Consider the following 21,738-nt stretch of genomic DNA (forward strand, 5'->3'; position numbering starts at 1 on the left):
AGTATCATTTCGTATTGTTATGTCTTGTACCATATTGTATAGTATTGTATTAAATTGGATTGAATGACACCTTATCCTATTGTAACATCTTGTAACAGATCACATTGTATTGTATTGTAGCATATCCTTTTGCATCTTAACATATTATTCTGTACTGGACCAATAGAACAATAAATAAAATATCCATCCATCCATCCATTTTCTGAGCCGCTTATCCTCACAAGGGTCGCGGGCGTGCTGGAGCCTATCCCAGCTATCATGGGGCAGGAGGCGGGGTACACCCTGAACTGGTTGTCAGCCAATCGCAGGGCACAGACAAACAACCAACCATTCGCACTCACATTCACACCTACGGGCAATTTAGAGTTGTCAATTAACCTAGCATGCATGTTTTTGGGATGTGGGAGGAAACCGGAGTGCCCGGAGACAACCCACGCAGGCACGGGGAGAACATGCAAACTCCACACAGCCGGGCTGGGGATTGAACCCCGGTCCTCAGAACTGTGAGGCAGACGCTCTAACCAGTTGGCCGCTAAATAAAATATCTTAGATAAAAAATATAATTAAATCAGACTCAGGCTCTGTTCACAAAAATTGCACTTAAACATTAACAATATTAAACGTTTGGCATGAACAATGTTAAACGTTTAAACAGTCATTAATGCCTTAACAGGCAATATACGTATATTGTCAGTTACTGTACTGTACTGTAACTGCCAATCAAGTTTACAGTTGGTTAAGAAAAAGTGCAAACTAGCAACATTAATAACACAAGTAAATGAAACCTGTTTTGAGTCAAGATTTGTACTACTTTTTAAAAGTATGCAGTCTTTCTGCTTTGTCAACATGTGAGTAACGCTATACTCTATATAATGTGAGCATACATGCATCATATAAACTGTCAAGTTTGTATTTGCATTGTTGAAACAAAGAGTTCCATAATTGCAAGCTGATGGGAAACGGGAAATGTCCACCGTGTTTTTCATTCCCAGCTGAAGAATTTGGGTGGGATGGTTGTGTTTAAAATGGATTTTGTCACTTTGAGGTTTTAAATTGTGTTGTCTTTGTTGCAACTTCATACAAATTCGACATCACAGCTTGTTGGTGTTAGCATGATGGCCGCGTTCATCTAGCGAGAATCCAAAATGTTCCCACATCGTCGCGGTGGCGCACGCACACAGACACGCACATAGCCAATCAAAGGGAGGCTCCTGCCCCACCCTTCACTATCTCTGATTGGTTTATCTCTGCTTTCAAGTTGCGGAGAGTTTTTTTTTCTTCTTCAAATGGCTGGGCGGACAGGCGCACCCTTTGTCTTTTTTTTTTTTTTTTTGCCGCACCATTCAGAAATAAGTGACCAAATTAGTCGCACTCTATAGAGTCCTGTCTCGTCAACCCCCCAGCACCACGCCGGAGTACTTTAAGCCATAGCTTTGTGTCCTAAGACACAGATTGATCTTACTTTGTGCATCCCTTCTAATTTCTGTACATCTCATACGCGGGACGCACATCAAACAAGATCCCTGCATTGTATCGCAACGTATTGCTCCATATTGTACCATATCGTATTATAGAGTCGTGTTAAAAAGGGGTGCCAATATTTTTTAGCAAGACTATGTTGTCTATTATAAACATTTGTCTAAAAAAATCCTTCTCTCACTATTTTGGCATTTAGTGAAAATAAATAATTTTAGTAATCCTAATTGACCTAAAACAGGAAAAGTTTTGTCTGATTTCATGTCAGACAGACAAGAAAAAAAGCACGTCCTTTTATAAAGTCATGGCTCACCGCACGACTTTAGCATACCATATTGTATTGCATCATTTCATTCCATATCGTGCTGCATCGTATTGTAATGTATCATATTGTTGTCTGTATTGTATTGTAACATACGTTACCATATTATATTGTATAGTATCATATTGTTCTATGATGGATTTTACCGTAACATAGTCCACCATTTAATATTGTATCGGTATCATATCTTGAATATTTGATTTTATCATAAGGTATTGCAATAGCAATATCAGAGCAAATCTTCCAATATCATATTGCATCACATGGTACTGGATGTGATCATGCTACAATCAGCGCTGCTTCATCAAGCCCACAAACAAATCGAAGAAAACCACAGATTTCCCGCGCTGACTTCGATTTATTTACTGGTGCTAATGATGAGGGACAAGAGAGGTAGGGGATCTTATCTACCTTCTATTTGCACCAACGATGGCTTGAAAGCTTTGGGGCTTTAATTTGTGTCAGGCATTGTGTGCACACACAGTCACACACACTAGGGTTTCAACTGACATCTGACCCAGCCGAAATTACTTCTGTTTACGACATATTAAAGTATCCATCCTGGGCGACACCATGTAACCTTTAATGCATTTAACTTGATAAAGGGAAATTGCTTTAAAAGGTGCCTCATACACATATCCATTCATTTATCACAAACATCCACGGCTGTAAATACAAAGCAAATTAATTAATGAATTTCTTTTGGAGCCTAAAGACAATTAGGTCGCCAGGATTCAGTCGCAGTTATCGCCAGATGCCAAGGCAATGAGAGCGTTTCATTAAATCAAGTTGGGCAACAGACGGTTTAGTAAATGACTTCCCAAAGTGGTTTTGCTCAGATGTGCTAATACAGCTACACTTATACAGCTATCGATATGATCGAAGGTATTGTCGGGGGGGTCAAGTTGAACCCGAACTGTAAAATTCCACTAAGGCAAAACCTTCTGATGCGGCTTTCAAGACGACTGGAAAATCTGAAACGTCCGACTTGGTATACTAAAAATAAACACCTCATCCCAAATAATAATTATTGTTACTAGAACCACATTTGCAGCAAAATACTGAGACAATTAGGTTAGGGACTCTTCACCCATTGTCTTCTTTAAAAAAAAAAAAAAAAACTTCACACCCCAAATAACAGGTGATCTCATGTGGTAGCAATAGTGGTCGTATTCACTATAGCCACATTTGCACCAAGAGGTAGATACGTCATACAGTTCGGTCCGATACTCCTCAGGGGGTGTTGTCTCGCAAAGCAACTAAACTCCTCACCCCATATAAGTCACATATGTCACTTGGTAGAAGTAATTACCTTTACTAAAGCCATGTTTGCACTGAACTGTAGTTTGTTACACCTCACCGACTGTGTTGTACTCTTAAACAACCAAACACCTCACTCCATGTAACAGGGGAGGGATTACCTTTACTACAGCCACATTTGCAACAAGCATACAGTTCTGATCGGTACACTTCGGCAGGTGTGTCGTCTTCATAAACAAACACCTCACACAAGATAAGAGGTGATGTCACTTGGTAACTGTTCTTAGTTGCATCAAGCTGTACTGTTCGGTTCAGTACAATACGGCAGGTGCTCTTTGGCACGCACGTTATCTTCTTAAACATAAACAAAAAAACTCCCCTCAAATAACAGGTCACGCCAAGTAGCATCAATTACCTATTTATCTAATTAGCTATGTTTGCTCTAAAAGGCATAGTTGATGCGCTTCACTTACAACTTTTCCGAGTAACAAGCAGTCACTCTGTCAATTTTTTTGGCTTTGTGTTGTAAACCAAAATTTGACGTACGGGCAAGTTTCAGGTACGCCGCTGCTGGAGTGAAATGAAAAATAAAACAGCTTTTAAGGTTCTCTAATCCCCTCGCATGTGGCCAAGAACAGCCACAATATCTGATGCTCTTTCTGCTGTTGATTGAATGAGTCAAACAGTCAAATGCAGGCATATAAAATGAAAACACTCACAAGGAGCTGCTGTGGGCCGCAACTTACGCTTTGTATTCTGCCCTCCCGGGCGTGCCGAGCACATTTTGGCAGATAGTGAGTGGACAGTCCCTCAAAAGCAGTCCAATGTGGGTTGCTTTAAGGCATTATTGACACTCCAGTTGAATTGAACTGTAAAACTAAACACACACAACAAATAATTAAACCTATTGTAGGTTTAAATAAATGACATACTTTGTTTTAACTTTCCTCACAAAAATTGCCATCTCAAAGCTAGCATACATTGGAAAAAACCATTGATGAGCTAATCAAAACTAGCACTGAACTCGCGCCACTTATAGCTCTCAAAAGAATGAACATTGGCACAAAAATGCTGTATAAACGCATACAGAGAGACAATACAGTGATATTCAAAGGCATATACTCTTCTAACGTCATGAAAAATTAGTTATATTAATTAAATTTGATCGTGAGTTTCTTCTTCTATTTCCCTCAAGTGCAGATCTCAATGCGCGAACTACACTGCCCCCAGAGGTAAAGATGCGCACAGCAGGAATGGCAAACCAAACAAGGTACTAATTAACAGGGGCAGTACACCTAGACTCTCACACGCTTACTAACACTAACACACCAATACTACAGTAGGTACAGTCTTTACATTATTACATTCTATAAAACCAGTTTATTTCTTTACATTCTATTTTATTGTATGTCATTATGTTATAATAAAGTGCTATTTTTCGTTTTGTGGTGTTTGTCTGAGGAGGATGGAAAGGATTCATGGCATTTTAATTCATGTCAAAAGGGAAAAATGATTCGGTATATGAGTAAATAAAGTTACAAGTTTGGTCACGGAACAAATTAAACTCGTAAGTCAAGGCACCACTGTACTGAGCATCCGTCATGAGAATTCTCAGACACCGCGACCACCCTCCAACATTTCTCCTTTTCTGCCATCTCACCAAATTCCTCCACCCTCGGCCACCCCCGCTCTTAGTTTAGCACAGCCATGCAACAAATTTAAATCAGCGTTTTTTTCTTTGAAACATGACAACACCTCGCTCCACACCAGAACCCTCCAAAACGGTCACCTCACCCCCCCACCCCTCCCTCTTACACCCGCCGGCCACAGAGCACCTTCCAGAACGCCGCCAGAACGCAACGGTCACCGACGCAACCCCAGACGCTCGGTTTCTCGCGCTCATATTTCCACTGACGTGTGAAAATGGAAGCTAATATCCAAAGAGTTGCAAGACGGTGGAGGACCTCGGCTGCGGTTGTCGGGCCCGATAAGAGGATCTCTGGACTGGTTGGAAGGGCACATCTGCTCAGACCATAATTCCTACATTTCCATCACCATGACAACCTCCATCTCTCCACATAGTCGTACCGCACACACCTCCACTTGGACTCATTAGTGCAGAAAGTTCAAGGTGGCTCTGGTGTCGCATTAGCCACACTTTGGAAAAACATTTGTTGGCTGTGTGGTAATGTTTAATCACCACATCTAATGGATGCCCTGATGCTGCATTCAAGACAGCTGGGAAGTCAGGAAACTATACAGTACGAATAACACATTTAGAGAATGAAATCAAGGGCATATCCTCAAGAACACAACATTTTTTTTAAGCTCACAATTTCTGGAACGCTTCACTGGCTGCATCTTAAACAAATAAACACCTTACCTTACACCAAGCAATACAGTTTGGTTTGGTATGCCAGGTGCATAGTCTTCTTTAAAAAAAACACCCCACACAAAATAAATACAAGCAATTACAATAGCCATCTTTGCACCATGCGGTCTTAAAAAAAGAAAACACCTCACCCGAAATAACAGGTGATACCACTCAGAATTACTGTAACTATAGCGGCATTTCTACCAAGCGATACAGTTTGGTTTGGCATGCTTCACTGGGCACATTGTCTTCTTCACCAAATAAACACGTTATTCCCAATAGCAAGTGATGTCACTTGGTAGCAAGAATTACCTTTACTATAGCTGCCTTTCCATGCACCAAGAGATAAGGTTTGGTACCGGTACACTTAGATAGGTTGTGTTTGTAAACAAATAAACACATGACCCCAAATAACAGGTGATGTCACTAAGTAGCAGGAATTACCTTTACTACAGCCACCTTTACCCCAAGCAATCTGAAAGAAAATAAAAACCTCACCCTAAATAATAGGTGAAGTCGCTAAGTAGCAGGAATTACATTTACTATAGGTGCTTTTGGACTGAGTGATGTGGTTCAATATGCTTCTAGGTACGTCAGCTTCTTGAACAAATGAAAAGATCACCCCAAATAACAGGTTATCTCACTTGGTGGCAGGAATTATCTTTACTGTGGCCACCTATGCACCAAGCGTTCGTAAAAATAAACACTTCACCCTAAATAACAGGTGATGTCGATTGGTAGTGATACAGTTCAGTCTACTTCCCGTGTAAGCCACCTGAAAAAGAAAGCCTCACCCCATTTATGCACAGGGTGGAAGCAGCTGATGAAATGTTTCCCTGCGTTTTGACCTCCACCGGGCAGACACCAAAGCATTCAGGGCATATTTCACCTTGACACCCGCTACCAGGAATTGATGCATCTTGAGGCTTTTAAATGCACGTTTAAGCGAGACGCATGGTCCCTTTTCACTATTTCTTCTCACAAGCCACAAAAAAAGAATCCTTTTTGCCCTCCAGACAAGACAAAAAAAAAATAAAAAATGCAGCTTACAGACGGTCGGCAAAACCACGGACCATCTGCTTGGAAGTGAAGCTGAACTGACTGACTGGCGGGTTTCTTGGCCACAGAAAAGGTTCTTCTTGACAACACAGGCTTCAGAAAAACTTTGTGGGGTCACATTAAATAACTCCGAAGGAGGCATACCTGTATTATTTTAAAAGTGAGTTTTTAAAAGCCTGCATACTAATAGTTCTGTCTCTGGAGTGAAATGAATCAACGAAGTTAATCTTAAATTATTGTTCCATTTCAGTTGTTGTGTCTGCTGATTGCACCACATGCACAAATACACTGATTAACAAGCTTAACTGGGTATCCTGATGGTGAAGTGCTGCCTCCACCAGTGAAAATACAATCCATCCATCTATTTTCAATAGCACTTGTTTTCATTAGGGTCCTGGGTGAGCTGGATCTTATCACAATTGACGTTTGGGAAGAAGAGTGGGGTGCACCCTGGACTGGTTGCCAGCCAATCACAGGGGGCATTGACAAACAACCTTTACAGTCACCTTCACCCATTCATTCATTCATGTGTGAGAAGCCAGAGCACTGGGAGAAAACCCACACAAGCACAGAGAGAATGTGCAAACTCCGCACAGGAAGGACTGAGCCGAGTGTCGAACCCAAAAGCTTCAAACTGTGATGCATCACTGCTAACCAGTATATCACTGTGCTGCTACAATCCATTACATTACGATCTTTTTAGAGGGATGGCGTGCGCTTTCAGTCTCATGGTTGGACAAGTACACACTCCCTAAATCTGTCCTTCGTCTTCAGGGAAATGAAAGCCATAATCGGCATTGGCCCAGCAGCAAAGGGGGAGGTAAGGGGAGCAGTGTCTGGTTTAAATAAATTAAATTATGACTAGCCCCATAAAATATGCTAATGGGTTACTTTTTAAATTTAACAAGTAGCAAAATAACAAGAGCCGTACTTAACATTGGCCAAGAAGTAAAGGGGGCGAGGTGATTAGTGGCTTGCTTGCATGAGACAGAACCACCCCTCAAAACAGACAAAATCTTGTTTAATTTTTTTGTAAGTTGGGGCCTGACAAAAAGCCACGCTCTGCCCTTGCCCCTAGTCATCATGGTAACGAAAGCAATTGGCATTGGCCCCGCAGTCGAGGGTTGGGCAGGGTGAGTAGTAGCTCATTTGCAAGAGACAGGACCGCTCCCTCAAAACAGGCTAAAAAGCGATAATTGTTTTACACTGGGCTCCATAAATAACCTCACCATAGCGTTGCCCCGAGTCGTCATGGTAACAAAAGTCATTCTTAGCATCGATCCTGCAGTCGAAGTGCAATTGCATGAGACAGGAACACCACCTCAAAACAGTCCAAAAAGATTGTGAAAAAGCTGTCTTTGACAGGCAGTGCGAAATGGATTTAGTGAAACTCAATCCTCTCGTTCTATGGCGCGGGTGTACCTAATAAAGCATCCGCTGTGTGTGTACTTTCCAGACGACACGCACATTGACTTTCCAGGCACAATTTTCATCTGGCTTTATGCAACGTTGCTCCCACCCAGACAGACATACAGTCAGACAGAAGGAAAATTGAGGGGGATTCCCCACGGACTGGGTGGGTTTAATAAACCAGCGTGGGAATCTTGGGAATTTTTTACATGTTCCGAGATTTGCGAGTGGAATTCCGTGATGTTACATAATGCGTCACCGCAAGGCTCACGTCACTTTAAAGTCCACATTTGGATGACTTATTATATCATTTAATATTTTGTTTAATACTTTGATATATAGTTACATGACAGTACACCACTGCAAAGTACAACTGTGATAACTAGCTAACCTTTTTCCATGTATTATTTCCTGTACTGTGAGGTTCCACCAGCAAGTCTCCTCTCCTTCCCTGCCAGAAGATACACCAAGTACTCTCCTGCCTGCCTCTCTGATCACCTTGGCTGCAGTGGTCCAGTCTTCTGGAAGCTCCTCCTGTCCACCGAGAGTCTGTCTCACCTTGAAAAGCTGCACAACACTCGTCCTGTCTCAGTTTCTACCACATGGTTCTCTGCTCTGCCTTTGTCTTTGTCTTCCTAATCTTTCCTCCCCACCACCAGAGTCATCTGCCCTTGAACCATTCGTGTCTAATTAACTGGACAATGAAGAAAAATAAACAAACAGGAAGTTAGTCACCACAACAGTATCATGTTCCTGATAAAGAAACAACAAGCGGGCCGATGATTAACACCTCGCCTCGCATAATCCTCCCAGCCGCCACGCTGTTTGCTTTGGTTGGCCCATGGTATAGCGCAAGTTTGTTATACGGGAAAACACGACGTGCCGCACGGCTGTTTTGCTTCGAGGACTGCCAGCAGAATGCTCCGAGCTGAACAACCAAGCAAGCAAGAAATAAGACCCTTGTTTCGCGTACGCTGGGATAAGAGCTACGACGCGCAAACTTCCCGCAGCCTGCATGACCTTGACTGTAAGGTTGAGGAGACTCCCAAGCAGGCTAGAGCAAGATGCGAACTTAGCAGTCAACAGTGAATGCCCGTTTTTCATGGGGATTATGTTCCAGACCCTACTACAATGGTTGACAATCTGTGATATAAAGAGCCCACATAATTTTGTTCTTATAGTTTTAGCCCTCCAACTCGCTATAAACCCATTTAAACTTATCAAAATGTTTTAAACACATTGTACAGTGGGACCCCCGCTATTTGCAGGGGTTAAGACCTGGGCCCAACTGTGAATAGTGAAAACCCACGAATAATTGACGGGCATTATAAAAAAAATAACCACAGGTGGTGAGCCCATGGGAAGGGGGACCCACGTTACCCTGTGCCCGGCCGGGCCCCATGGGTGCAGGCCCGGCTACCACAGGAAACACTCAAAAGTAATCTTCAAGAGCTGTGCATCCTGTTTAATATAAACAAGTATGACATTTCAGACAGATCTATCATATCTATCTGGGAAATTGTGCGACGAAGCAAGGGAAAGCTGTAATTTAACACCTTTACTTCTAAACAGGAGTTAGAGGTGGAATGTTCACTGTGTCGGTGTGTCAACTTGACAAGGAAATGTTGTTTTCATCCCTGTTTCTGCAAAATTATGCAAAGACTACTTCATGGAAGATCAGGAGATTATGAGGCAGTTACATCTCTGTGCTGATCCGTCAAAAGATCTGGATTATTTTTTATTTTTTTGTTTATCAATCGAGGGAGATGTGGAATTTAGCACCTGCGGCGTCTTTTTTTCTAAATGTGAGTTAAGTGCAGTTCACGCCATAGATTTAGCAACAACATGGACACAGTTGACACAATCTGTTGTTTTGACAGGTGAAGCTACACAAATACCCTTTTTTTGTCACCTCCACCAAGAAACTGTTTTCATCAGCTGCAAGATTCCAAAAGACCATTTAACCTAGTCATTGCCAACCGTTTTCAAAGCAGTTCCCCATATTGCCAGCTGTTGTCGCGAATTTTGTCCGCTCTTTCAAGACCCATACTACATTGTGTTCTGTGAAATATACTGTGAGCACCGAACCTACCAAAAGAAGTCTAAAAAAGTTTGTTTCTATCTCTTTCCATTCTTTAGTGACTAGCAGTACAACAACTATGACATTGGCAATTGAGGGAGTAATGGAATGTCTAACCTTGGAGATTCTAAATTAAAAAAAGAAAAATGTCATCATGAGCTGTTCTTATAGAACACCTGGTTAACGTGTAGAAACCATCACAGAATGGATGGATAAATTGTTTTCCGCAGCTCACAAAAAAATATGTGTCTATGGTGACTGCAAAATCAACCCTAACTAAATATATATGTATAGCTCGTCTCTTTACCAATCAATAAACAAACCAGGTAGGATAACATCACACAGTGCCACAATAATTGATAACTTCTTTACTAATATCATAGGCAATCAAACCACCCGTGGCCTGCTTATCTGTGACATCACAGACCACTTACTTGTTTTTAACCTTTATGACTGACTTATAAAAGAAGAAAAAAGAAAAAAAAAAACATACAAAATATTTCTAAACGAACAAGACGTGAAGAAGCAATCAGTGCCTTGAACAACATTCTAGTGGACCAGGTTTGGAGTATAATCTACAGAGAACCAGATGTTGACAGTGCCTATAACATTCTTAGACACATTAATTTCATTGTGCAGCAAACATTGCCCAGTGAAAGTATATAACATACAAAAGGAATAATTTAAACTTGTAAAAATTCTCTAAACATCTTTTATCAAGTCTAAAACAAAAGAACTAAGCTATAAGGTATAGAGAAATAAATTAACAGACATTAGAAGAACTAGCAAGCAATTAGCAAGCATCCACTGGCTGTCACGATATCAACATGTTTTTGGTTAAAAAAGTTATTTGGGATATTGTAAAACCTCTCACCCACATTTGCAATTGAGCATTAACAGTCTGTTTATTACCCAATAAAATGAAAATTGCTTAAGTAATTAATATACAAAAATTGTAGCAATCAGTTTCACAAATTACAGACTAATTTCTCTGTTGCCTCAATTCAAAAAAAAAATCTTGAGAAACATTTCAACTCTTGATTAAAAAAATTACATTGAAAAACATGAGGTAATAAATGAAAGCCAATATGGTTTTAGATTACCCCACTGACACTTATTGAAGCAACTGAAGAAATCACTCATGCAGTAGATCTGAAAAAAATGTGCAAAAGTGGAGAAAAGAAGCTTTTTGTGAAAATGTAAAGTAGAACAGTTAGACTTCTTAAAAAATAATAGCAACATTAGACTTCGACACTAATATTTTTTGTTTCTGTGACACCTCAAACTTTAAAACAACAAAAACAAGACAGAGAAAGGGCTTTTGATGGCAAAATAATCATTTACTTACAGATGTACAAGTATGGAACGTGCTGTGAGCGACGCTGACTCACCGCATGGCTCAGGTATGGCTTTTATACATGGCATTCCTCATTCACTCCATTAACCGCATCATCTATTCTCACAATCGCGACACACACTTTCTACTACCTACCGCGACACATACTCTGTTTCTACCATAGGTATTCATACCCTGTTTGAGTGTCAGGTGCCTAAACGTATCCAACTTCCAACATGTTGGCATTTCTCTCCCTCTTAATTGAGGTGGCAAGCTGAGATTTACCCCCTGATCTTTATCTTCTCCTCAAAAGCTGTGTTGACCTCAAATCCAAAGCGATGCAACGTCACCGTCTACAGGTATCTCTTAGTCATTACAGTGGTTTATGTATCTGAATTTCGGGGCAAGCTTGGCAAGATCGTATTCCATGCCCACCGGTTGAAAAACATACTTGACGAATATATAGGTCGGTGGCAGTAGATTGTTGGATTCCAGTTGACAAATATAAACATCCAAGGCAGTGAACGAGTTAATGGATGTCGAGGCAACTTTGAAGCAGTTACATTTCAGTGCCAGATGTTTATTTTTTTATTTGTCAACGAGGCACATGTCCAACTGTTGAATGTTTTAGTATGTGGTGTTTGATGCATGAATCAACCGCTAAATTTCCAAGGACGTGCACTTCTTTACCTTTCTGTGAGTCCTCCAGTCTCTCTGTTGTGATCTGCTGATGACACAAACGATGTTCTCAGAGGGAAGTGGCCACTGAGCTTGGACTATCACAACGTGTCATCAGCAGACTGAAACAGAAATACAGAGAGACTGGAAGAGTCACAGAAAGGCATAGAAGTGGACGTCCTTGGAGAAAAAAAAAAAAAACACCTGCGGTGCATTTTGCCATTCAGCACCTTGTTAGATAACAGACAGTTATGCAAAAAGTACTGAAACTTTTCATTCAAAAGTTTAGAGACGGTCAAATTAAGTTCACCTGTAAATGTTCATTCTGAAATTTCACCCGAAAACCCCAATATCCTGAGCTTTTTTGTGAGTATTCTATTATGATTAGACATCTTAAAAAATAATAGAGTCAGTTTTTTGTTTTTTTGCCAACCGTAACATTTTATAATTAATGGACAAAAGATTGACTGGTTAGCACATCTGCATCACAGTACTGAGGACCTGTATTAAAATATCCGGCCTTCCTGTTTGGAGTTTGCATGTTCTCCCCGTGCCTGCGTGAGTTTTTTCCGGGTACTCCGGTTTGCTCCCACATCCTAAAAACATGCATGGTAGTTAAGTTAAGTGAAGACTCTAAATTGCCCGTAGGTGTGAATGTGAGTGTTTATAGGTGCCCTGCGATTGGCTGGCGATCAGTTCAGGGTGTACCCCGCCTATCGCCCAAAGATAGCTGGGATAGGGTGCAGCACGCCCGCGATCCTCGTGAGGATAAGTGGTATGAATGAATGAATGAATGAATAAATTAATTAAATAATAATGAACAAAAGTTTTATAAAAAGTAACTGCACTCCACCTCCACCATTTGTTGGTTCTCGTCATTATTAGCTGACGCATCCTACCTGGCACGTGGTAGTCCACGGAGATGTCGGACAGGCCCTGCAGCACGGCCGACCTGCGGTACACCACGTGGACTCTGCCCATGTCCTCCAGCTCCTGGGTGCCTCTCTCCAGAGGTTCGATGAAGTACTCGTCCGCGTCGGTCCGGATCATGCCGGCCTGCAACACAGAACGACCAGGACTCAGTGAACCACTAGAACTTCGTCTTGATTAAAGCCATCTCAAGGACACTTTACCTATGGAGCAGGTGTAGGGCTACGCTCCTCACACATGAAAACGAGAATGTTGTAACTGTCCATCACAGTAGAAATAAAATTAAAAACAAAACATTTTCATGACTGTCCTTTATCACAGAAATAAAACAAAAAACATGTGAGAAAAGAAATGGCGCCACTGTCCATCAGAGAAATCTCATAGCTCTCCATCACAGACATAAAATTTAAAGAAAAATCTAAAATGTTGTAACTCTCCATCAACACAAAAGTAAAACAAGAAAGTGTTCAAACTGTCAATCCCAGAAATAAAATTCCAAATAAGAAAATGTTGAAACTCCCCATCAGAGAAATTAAATTAAAAAAAAATAGAAAAAAATGGCATAACTGTCCATCATCACAGGAGTAAAATGAGAATATGTACTAATTGTCTATAATCACACAAATGTTGTTACTGTCATCAAAGAAATAAAATGTCAAAAGTGTTATAATGCTACATCAGAGAAACTGAATTTCAAAAATTTGGAAAAAAAATGATATAACTGACCATCATCACAGAAGTAAAACATAAAAACATTGCTGTCTATCATCTGAGAAATAAAATAAATAGGAGAAAATCTCGTTACTTACTTCTCGTTAAAACAATAAAAATATTTACTAGTCATCACTAATATAAAATGGATATATATACATAAGATATATATAATCACAGGAATAAAAACAACAAAATGTAACATTCCTCCATCACAGAAGTAAATGCAAAGTGAGAATGAAAATGTGTGCCTGTCTCATCACTAAAAATAAAATGGAAAAAAAGAAAACTGCTATGACTGTCCAACATCGCAAAAGTATTTTTTTTTTTAACTGAGAAAATGTTTCAACTGTTGTAACAGCCCATCACAGAAATAATAATAAAATGATAAAATTAAAACTGTCATTACACAAACAGGCGGCACGGTGGACGACTGGTTAGAGCGTCAGCCTCACAGTTCTGAGGTGCGGGGTTCAATCCCCGTCCCCGCCTGTGTGGAGTTTGCATGTTCTCCCCGTGCCTGCGTGGGTTTTCTCCGGGCACGCCGGTTTCCTCCCACATCCCAAAAACATGCATTAATTGGAGACTCTAAATTGCCCGTAGGCATGACTGTGAGTGCGAATGGTTGTTTGTTTCGATGTGCCCTGCGATTGGCTGGCAACCAGTTCAGGGTGTACCCCGCCTCCTGCCCGATGACAGCTGGGATAGGCTCCAGCACGCCCGCGACCCTAGTGAGGAGAAGCGGCTCAGAAAATGGATGGATGGATGGATGGATGGATTACACAAACAAAACAGAAACATTCCATTGATACGATAGCATCATAAGATTTTGCCAAAGATCACGATAGAATTGCGATATTGAATGTTACTGTATCAACACTGTACAGTGAACGATAATGATACAATATCACCATAATATTTTGGGTAGTATCGCGGTACAGCCAACTCCCGCTATAACGTGGTTCATATCTCGCACCTCCGCTATTTTGCAAAATTTTAACCGATAATTTTGTCATGGGTTTTTACAGTGTACATGCAAGTTCAATTTTAGAGGTTCGCAGCTTCAGTGTAGTACCACGTTGTGCCACAACAGGTCGGAGAGCACTAAGGTTTACCGGAAGAGATACAGCGTAACTAAGAGCAAGAAGAAGAGGCAGAGCAGGGACCCCAACTAAGCTCAAGTAATAGTTGTTGTTCCCACAGAACATAGAGAATACAAGCCTGTGAGTATCGTTGTATGCTCTGTTTGTATGTGTCGCTGCTGCATGTATCATAGTAGCAGTAACATCTACTGTATGCTCATTTCTGTTAGTCTGCCCATGGCATTTTGTATTATATGTTAGCATATATGTTACCTAGGAAGCTAGTGGACTTTCATTATTATATGGTTTCAGTGAACATTTTGCTGTTTAAATATATAATGTTTAATTGTCTTTTGATGTATGTGAGTAAAACTCAACTGCAAATGACAAATGAACAGCTTGAAACGAGCACGCTAATGTTATCCAATAGTCTCTCATTTCTTGACAGCGAGAACAGGCATTAAGGAATACTTATAAGTATAAATAAAGCATGCGGGAGGGGTAAAACTATATATTTTTAAATTATAGGGTCTCTATATCATGGATTTTCTTTTATTGCAGGTGGGTCTGAAACTTATTCCCCAAGAAAAACAGGGGTTCACTGTAATGGAAGGAATGACACGATACATGGCAATATCGATGTTGTCCGCCCCCTAGTGGTGAGATGGTTTAATGCATTGATTTTGAAGTGGTTGATACGGTGACAAAAATAGATCAGTTTCATACGCTCAGTGAGCAGCCGCGGCTAACATTGGCATTTGGCGGCCTGCTGCTGCTTCTGTACACAATGGAGCATTTAGCGGGCGAAGAGACAGATATTTTCCCCGGGAGTTGGCCGCCTGGAGCGAGTGGCTCAAAAAGCCGTTATTGCGGCTTCGAGGTCTTTGCAAATCTACATCTCACTTCTGTCCCTTTGATACGTTTGCATTCCCAACCTTTGCGGAGGAATGTCAAAGCTCATAGAGTGAGTGCGAAACGTCTCTCATTAATATGTGGAGAGGTAGAGCCAGTTTTTGGTGAACAAACGTCTTTGAATTGGACGTTGTGACTGGTGTCATTCGTTCAAGTCAGTCTGTTTGACAAGGAGGCCTGAGTGACAAAATAGACTGTCATGTTAACTTTTTGTGCAAGCTGCCAACTGTCTAGGTGCCGTACGCTTGTCGCGTGCAATCAAAAGGTAGTGTTAAATTAAAACTATTGTAAATCCCCTAAAAGTTGTGCAGGTTGAAATAAGACTACCGTAAATCACCCAAAAGTTGCACAGGTTAAAGTTAAAACACACACACACACACACACACACACACACACACACACACCAAGGTTTTACGGGTTAAAAATAGACTACTGTTTAAAAAAAAAATAGAGCTTGGCACCTAAAAAAAAAAAAGATTTACACGGCTTAAAAATGCTACTGTAAAACATCTAAAGGTAGGCCAGATGAAAATAAAAATACAATTATCCTGGGGAAAAAAATTGCTTGGGTGAAAATAAAACAACCGTAAAAACCCCAAGAGTTGTTCAAGTAAAAATAAAAATAACATTGAAAAAAAAAAAGTTACACAGGTAAAAAATAAAATTACTGTAAAATGTTTTGCAGGTCAAAGAAGAACAAAATCTGAGCATTCTAATGTCAAATTACAGTAAAAGTTGTACAGGTTAAAATAAGACGACATTAATCAACTAAAGGTTTGTGGAGGTTAAAAGAACACTAATGTAACAAATCAAAAAAGTTTTATAGGTTAAAATAAACTATCATAAATCTCCCAAAACAAAACGACAAAATGAGATAAAATAAAACTATCCTAAAATGGCCCAAATCATTCAGGTTAAAATACTGTAGAACTACAGTAAAAACCTCAAATGTTTTGCTGGTAAAATCAAACTACCATAAATCCTCCAAGAATTGTGCAGGTTAGAATAAAAGTACCGTTAAAAACACAAAACGTTACGCAGGTTAAATTTGGTTATGTCCAGGGGGTCCTTGAAAGATGAGATTTTTGGGGGGAGAATTCAGCCCCTATACTACACCACCTCAAAATTTACCTGCCATGTCGAAATGAGTGGACCCACAAAAATGTCTCAAGAAGCTGTGCCCAAAAACACAGGAAGTCTGCCATTTTGCTTCAAAACAGATATTTCAGAGTAAATTTTATTTCCAGAGATCCTTGAAAAACGAACTTGTCATAGAGCTTACCAAATTTTATCACTTGTTTGTTACCCCTCCTAAGGGGCTAACAAGAGCAAGGACCAAGCTAGACACAGTAATGTGTGTTGATTGGTGGACAAAAGATTGGTCACTTCCAAAATGGCCATAAGACCAAATAACCTGGATTTTACCTTACCAAATGGTACCCTACTGCTTGATGAAAATGCTGTTTTAAATTCATATGTATGTATGTACGAATGTAGTGCCTTTTAAACATAACCACTGACAGAGAACCCAGAGCTAGACGGCAGTGGTATTTCCAGGACTGTCAAAAAGACCAATTACTATCCTCACATTGGTTTGTTTGCACCACCACAGCAGACTGTTTTCACCCAAACAGTAGCGTTAATGAGACCTGCCAACCAGTACAAAAACATTAACTTCCCAAACAAAAACAAAAGCATTGCTTCCTAACAAAACAAGGAAGGTTGAGCAACAGCCACATAACATCCAGGCTGGGTAATATAAAAAATAAATAATTCCAAAAGCAGGAATTGATTCCTGCTGCCAAACAAACCTAATAAGCTGCATTTGCAGGCAGTGGAAGATTCAAGATAAATGAGCTTAAAAAAACATAAACAAGATGGCGAGAAAGCTTCTTTAAATTTGAAATGAGGTTGGAAATTATCCTAATTTTTTTTCATCCCAAGTCATTTTTTCCGACAGAGAGCAGATGCATCATGGGGGCAGTCGGTCCCTGTCGTGGCGGCAATACCCGAACCTGTTGGTGGACACCAGCGGTGAGGGATGCCGTCTAACTGAAGAAGGAGTCCTATCGGGGCTTTTTGGCCTGTGGGACCCCTGAGGCAGTTGATGGGTACCAGCTGGCCAAGTGGAATGCAGCTTTGGTGGTAGCTGAGGCAAAAACCCGGGCGTGGGAGGAGTTCAGTGAGGCCATGGAGAACGACTTCCGGACGGCTTTGAGGAAATTCTGGTCCACCATCTGCCGTCACAGGAGGGGGAAGCAGTGCACCATCAACACTGTGTGTAGTGGGGATGAAGCGCTGCTGACCTCGACTCGGGACGTTGTGAGTCAATGGGGAGAATACTTCGAAGACCTCCTCAATTCCACCATCACGCCGTCTCAAGAGGAAGCAAAGTCTGGGGTCTCTGAGGCGGGTTCTCCTGTCTCTGGGGTTGAGGTCACCGCAGTGGTTAAAAAGCTCCTCGGTGGCAAGACCCCGGGGTGGATGAGATTCGCCCTGAGTTCCTAAAGGCTCTGGATGTTGTAGGGCTGTCCTGGTTGACACGCCTCTGCAACATTGCATGGACATCGGGGACAGTGCCTCTGGATTGGCAGACTGGGGTGGTGGTCCCCCTTTTTAAGAAGGGAGGCCAAGAGTGTGTTCCAACTACAGTGGGATCACACTCCTCAGCCTCCCTGATAAGGTCTCTTCAGGGGTGCTGGAGAAGAGGGGCTCTCCCTTAGAGATAGGGTGAGAAGCTCGGTCATCCGGGAGGAGCTCAGAGTAGAGCCGCTGCTCCTCCGCATTGAGAGGAGCCAGATGAGATGGCTCGGGCATCTGTTTAGGATGCATCCTGGACGCCTGGCCGGTGAGGTGCACGTCCCACCGGGAGAAGACACCGGGGACGACCTAGGACACGCTGGAGAGACTACGTCTCTCGGCTTGCCTGGGAACCCCTCGTGATCCCCTCGGAAGAGCTGGAGGAAGTGGCTGAGGAGAGGAAAGTCTGGGCTTCCCTGCTAAAGCTACTGCCCCCGCGACCTGACCTCGGATAAGCGGAAGAAAATGGATGGATGGAAACCTGCCGGTCTCATCTTGTGCTCCATAGCATAGCATGTTTTAAGACAGGACATCGTAGCCTGGCTCCAAGAAAATTAGCATCTCTGTTTCACTGTTTTTATTTAACTTGTTCTTTTTTTTGTATTTGAGGACAGGATTACTTGTGATCTCATTTTTGCTAAAAAAATTTCCACACGCAGCGTCCATACAGCCGTATACATTGATAGGGGTGCACATAAAAATTTTGGTCTGGTTGTCAAAGGAAGTTGTTGCTTGTTTTTTCATGACCCACGACCTCACTGGATGAACTTATCTCCATTTGTAGACCTATTTGTTACTTACTTATTTTCTGTACAAATATAGGAAATCAAACTTATTGGGAGTTTGTTTGATGACCTCATAGCCATCTTTTTCTCCTTTTAGGTCTTTATGCATATATAGACATTTTATTAGTCTTAGTCTGAGCCAATTCATAGCTGGTACAAAGCATTTACATGCATACCTGTACCTGTAGCAACAGACATTTAATTAGATTAGGTTATTATTTCATACCTGGCATTCTGTGTATACTACTTAAAGATAGATCATTTAGAATAAGAGAGAGAATAAGGATCTTAAAACTAATTCACTGCCAGCCCTCCCAGTAAACGTGCCAATTGGCATATTTGACAGGTGTCAGTTGCAGTGAATGAGTGTGTGTTGTATCGAACAACTTCTAGTTCTTTTTTTATTATTACACTGAAGCTTGTTTGCACACAGTTGTTGTCTGTGCATTATTAAACATAACGTTTTGGTGCTGAAGATGGAGTTTCAGTTTGTGCTGCTCTCGTTCCTCGTTGCAGTCTCGAGGTACCGCTGGTATGAATCTTTCAAGAGCAGCAACGATCGTAATAGACGAAGCTAGCGAGGTTAACGGCTATGTTCTTCCACAACCATCGTATTTTTGTACTCTTGGACCCCTGCAGATATATGAAGATTGTGTTGCCATGTTGGCCAGACTTTTCGCTGCTCCCCGGAGCATTACAGTGCTGCAATGGCAGAAACCAGATGAATCGAAAGTCCTCTGTAAATTTGCCGATTGGAAGACGAGATGCCAAAACGTGATCAGCGATTCATTGACTTTAAGTGTTAAACGTCTATATGGAGTAGTAAAGTTGACTCATTGACTAGTCGACTAATCGGTTCAACTCTGAATGATAGCGAGCCATTCGACGGATAGCGCCCAAAGCTATCTTCGTAGTCTACATCTTAACTAATGTGAGTCCTGACACTGAAGATTCAACTACAAAGAGCTTTGTACAATATGTTGATCGGTCGTTTTAGTTTACGCAACTTTATTAAAAACAAAATGACGGACTTCCTGTGCCTTTCCAGGCATGACTTTTTGAGACATTTTGTGCGTCTACTCATGATAGACAAGACCACGAAATTTAATGTTGCCAATTGGTACTTGTTTCAGGGACTGACTTTTCCCCAAAAAATCCTTGGAAAATTTTGCCTTTGAAGGATCTCTGAATAAATAATAATTTTTAAAAAATCACTGAAATAACCACTTTGAACCTAAATGGCAAGACTGTCTTTTCAGGCATTGGTTTTTGAGACTTTTTCGTGGGATTACTCATTGTAGACATGGCTACCAAATTTCATGTTACAAAGTGAAACTTGCTTTGGAGGCTGAATTTTTAAATGTAATCTACAAGGTTCTACTTAGCCAAAATAGACACTTCAAGCCAATTTGACCGACTTCCTGTGTCTTTTTGGGAATAACTTTCTGAGGCTTTTTTGCCCAGTACTCATGATGGACATGCCTACCAAATTTCATATTGTTAAGTGAAACTTGCTTTGGGGGCTATAATAATATAATAATAATATTATTCTAGGAGTTTCTATTGCCCGAACCCGTTGGTGGACACCAATGGTGAGGGATGCCGTCAAGCTGAAGAAGGAGTCCTATCGGGCCTTTTTGGCCTGTGGGACTCCTGAGGCAGCTGATGGGTACCGGCTGGCAAAGCGGAATGCAGCTTTGGTGGTCGCTGAAGCAAAAACTCGGGCATGGGAGGAGTTCGGTGAGGCCATGGAGAAAGACTTACGGACGGCTTCGAGGAAATTCTGGTCCACCATCCGACGTCTCAGGAGGGGAAAGCAGTGCACCATCAACACTGTGTATAGTGGGGATGGGGCGCTGCTGACCTCGACTCGGGACGTTGTGAGCCGGTGGGGAGAATACTTCGAAGACCTCCTCAATTCCACCGACACGCCTTCCCATGAGGGAGCAGAGTCTGGGTTCTCTGAGGCGGGTTCTCCTATCTCTGGGGTTGAGGTCGCTGAGGTGGTTAAAAAGCTCCTCGGTGGCAAGGCCCCAGGGGTGGATGAGATTTGCCCGGAGTTCCTCAAGGCTCTGGATGTTGTAGGGCTGTCCTGGTTGACACCCCTCTGCAACATCGCATGGACATCGGGGACAGTGCCTCTGGATTGGCAGACTGGTGGTCCCCCTTTTTAAGAAGGGGGACCGAAGTGTTTGTTCCAACTACAGGGGGATCACACTCCTCAGCCTCCCTGGTAAGGTCTATTCAGGGGTGCTGGAGAGGAGGGTCCGTCGGGAAGTTGAATCCCAGATTGAGGAGGAGCAGTGTGGGTTTTCGTCCTGGCCGTGGAACAGTGGACCAGCTCTACACCCTTGGCAGGGTCCTCGAGGGTGCATGGGAGTTCGCCCAACCAGTCTACATGTGTTTTGTGGACTTGGAGAAGGCGTTCGACCGTGTCCCTCGGGTGGTCCTGTGGGGGGTGCTTCGGGAGTATGGGGTACCGAACCCCCTGATACGGGCTGTCCGGTCCCTGTACGACCGGAGTCAGAGTTTGGTCCGTATATCCGGCAGTAAATCGGACTCGTTTCCGGTGAGGGTTGGACTCTGCCAAGGCTGCCCTTTGTCACCGATTCTGTTCATAACTTTCATGGACAGAATTTCTAGGCGCAGCCGAGGCGTAGAGGGGGTCCGGTTTGGTGGCCTCAGTATTGCATCTCTGCTTTTTGCAGATGATGTGGTTCTGTTGGCTTCATCAAGCCGTGAC

At 42.0% G+C, this 21,738-nt stretch overlaps 1 protein-coding gene across 6 annotated transcripts in view; it reads right to left on the reverse strand.

The window, feature by feature from the left end:
• The window catches only part of adamts3 (ADAM metallopeptidase with thrombospondin type 1 motif, 3), a 148,055-nt gene that overhangs the window by 103,300 nt on the left and 23,017 nt on the right, over nt 1–21,738 (reverse strand). For 5 of the 6 annotated variants that reach the window (XM_061767087.1, XM_061767090.1, XM_061767088.1 and 2 more), the window contains one exon: nt 12,895–13,051. In XM_061767087.1, coding sequence (XP_061623071.1) covers nt 12,895–13,051 — 157 coding nt within the window. Of the gene's footprint in view, nt 1–12,894; nt 13,052–13,128; nt 13,235–21,738 lie in introns of those variants that run through there. The other variant, XM_061767091.1, reaches the window with a different exon arrangement.

Source organism: Phyllopteryx taeniolatus, chromosome 3, assembly GCF_024500385.1.
Source record: "Phyllopteryx taeniolatus isolate TA_2022b chromosome 3, UOR_Ptae_1.2, whole genome shotgun sequence".
NCBI classification, from domain to species: Eukaryota; Metazoa; Chordata; class Actinopteri; order Syngnathiformes; family Syngnathidae; genus Phyllopteryx; species Phyllopteryx taeniolatus.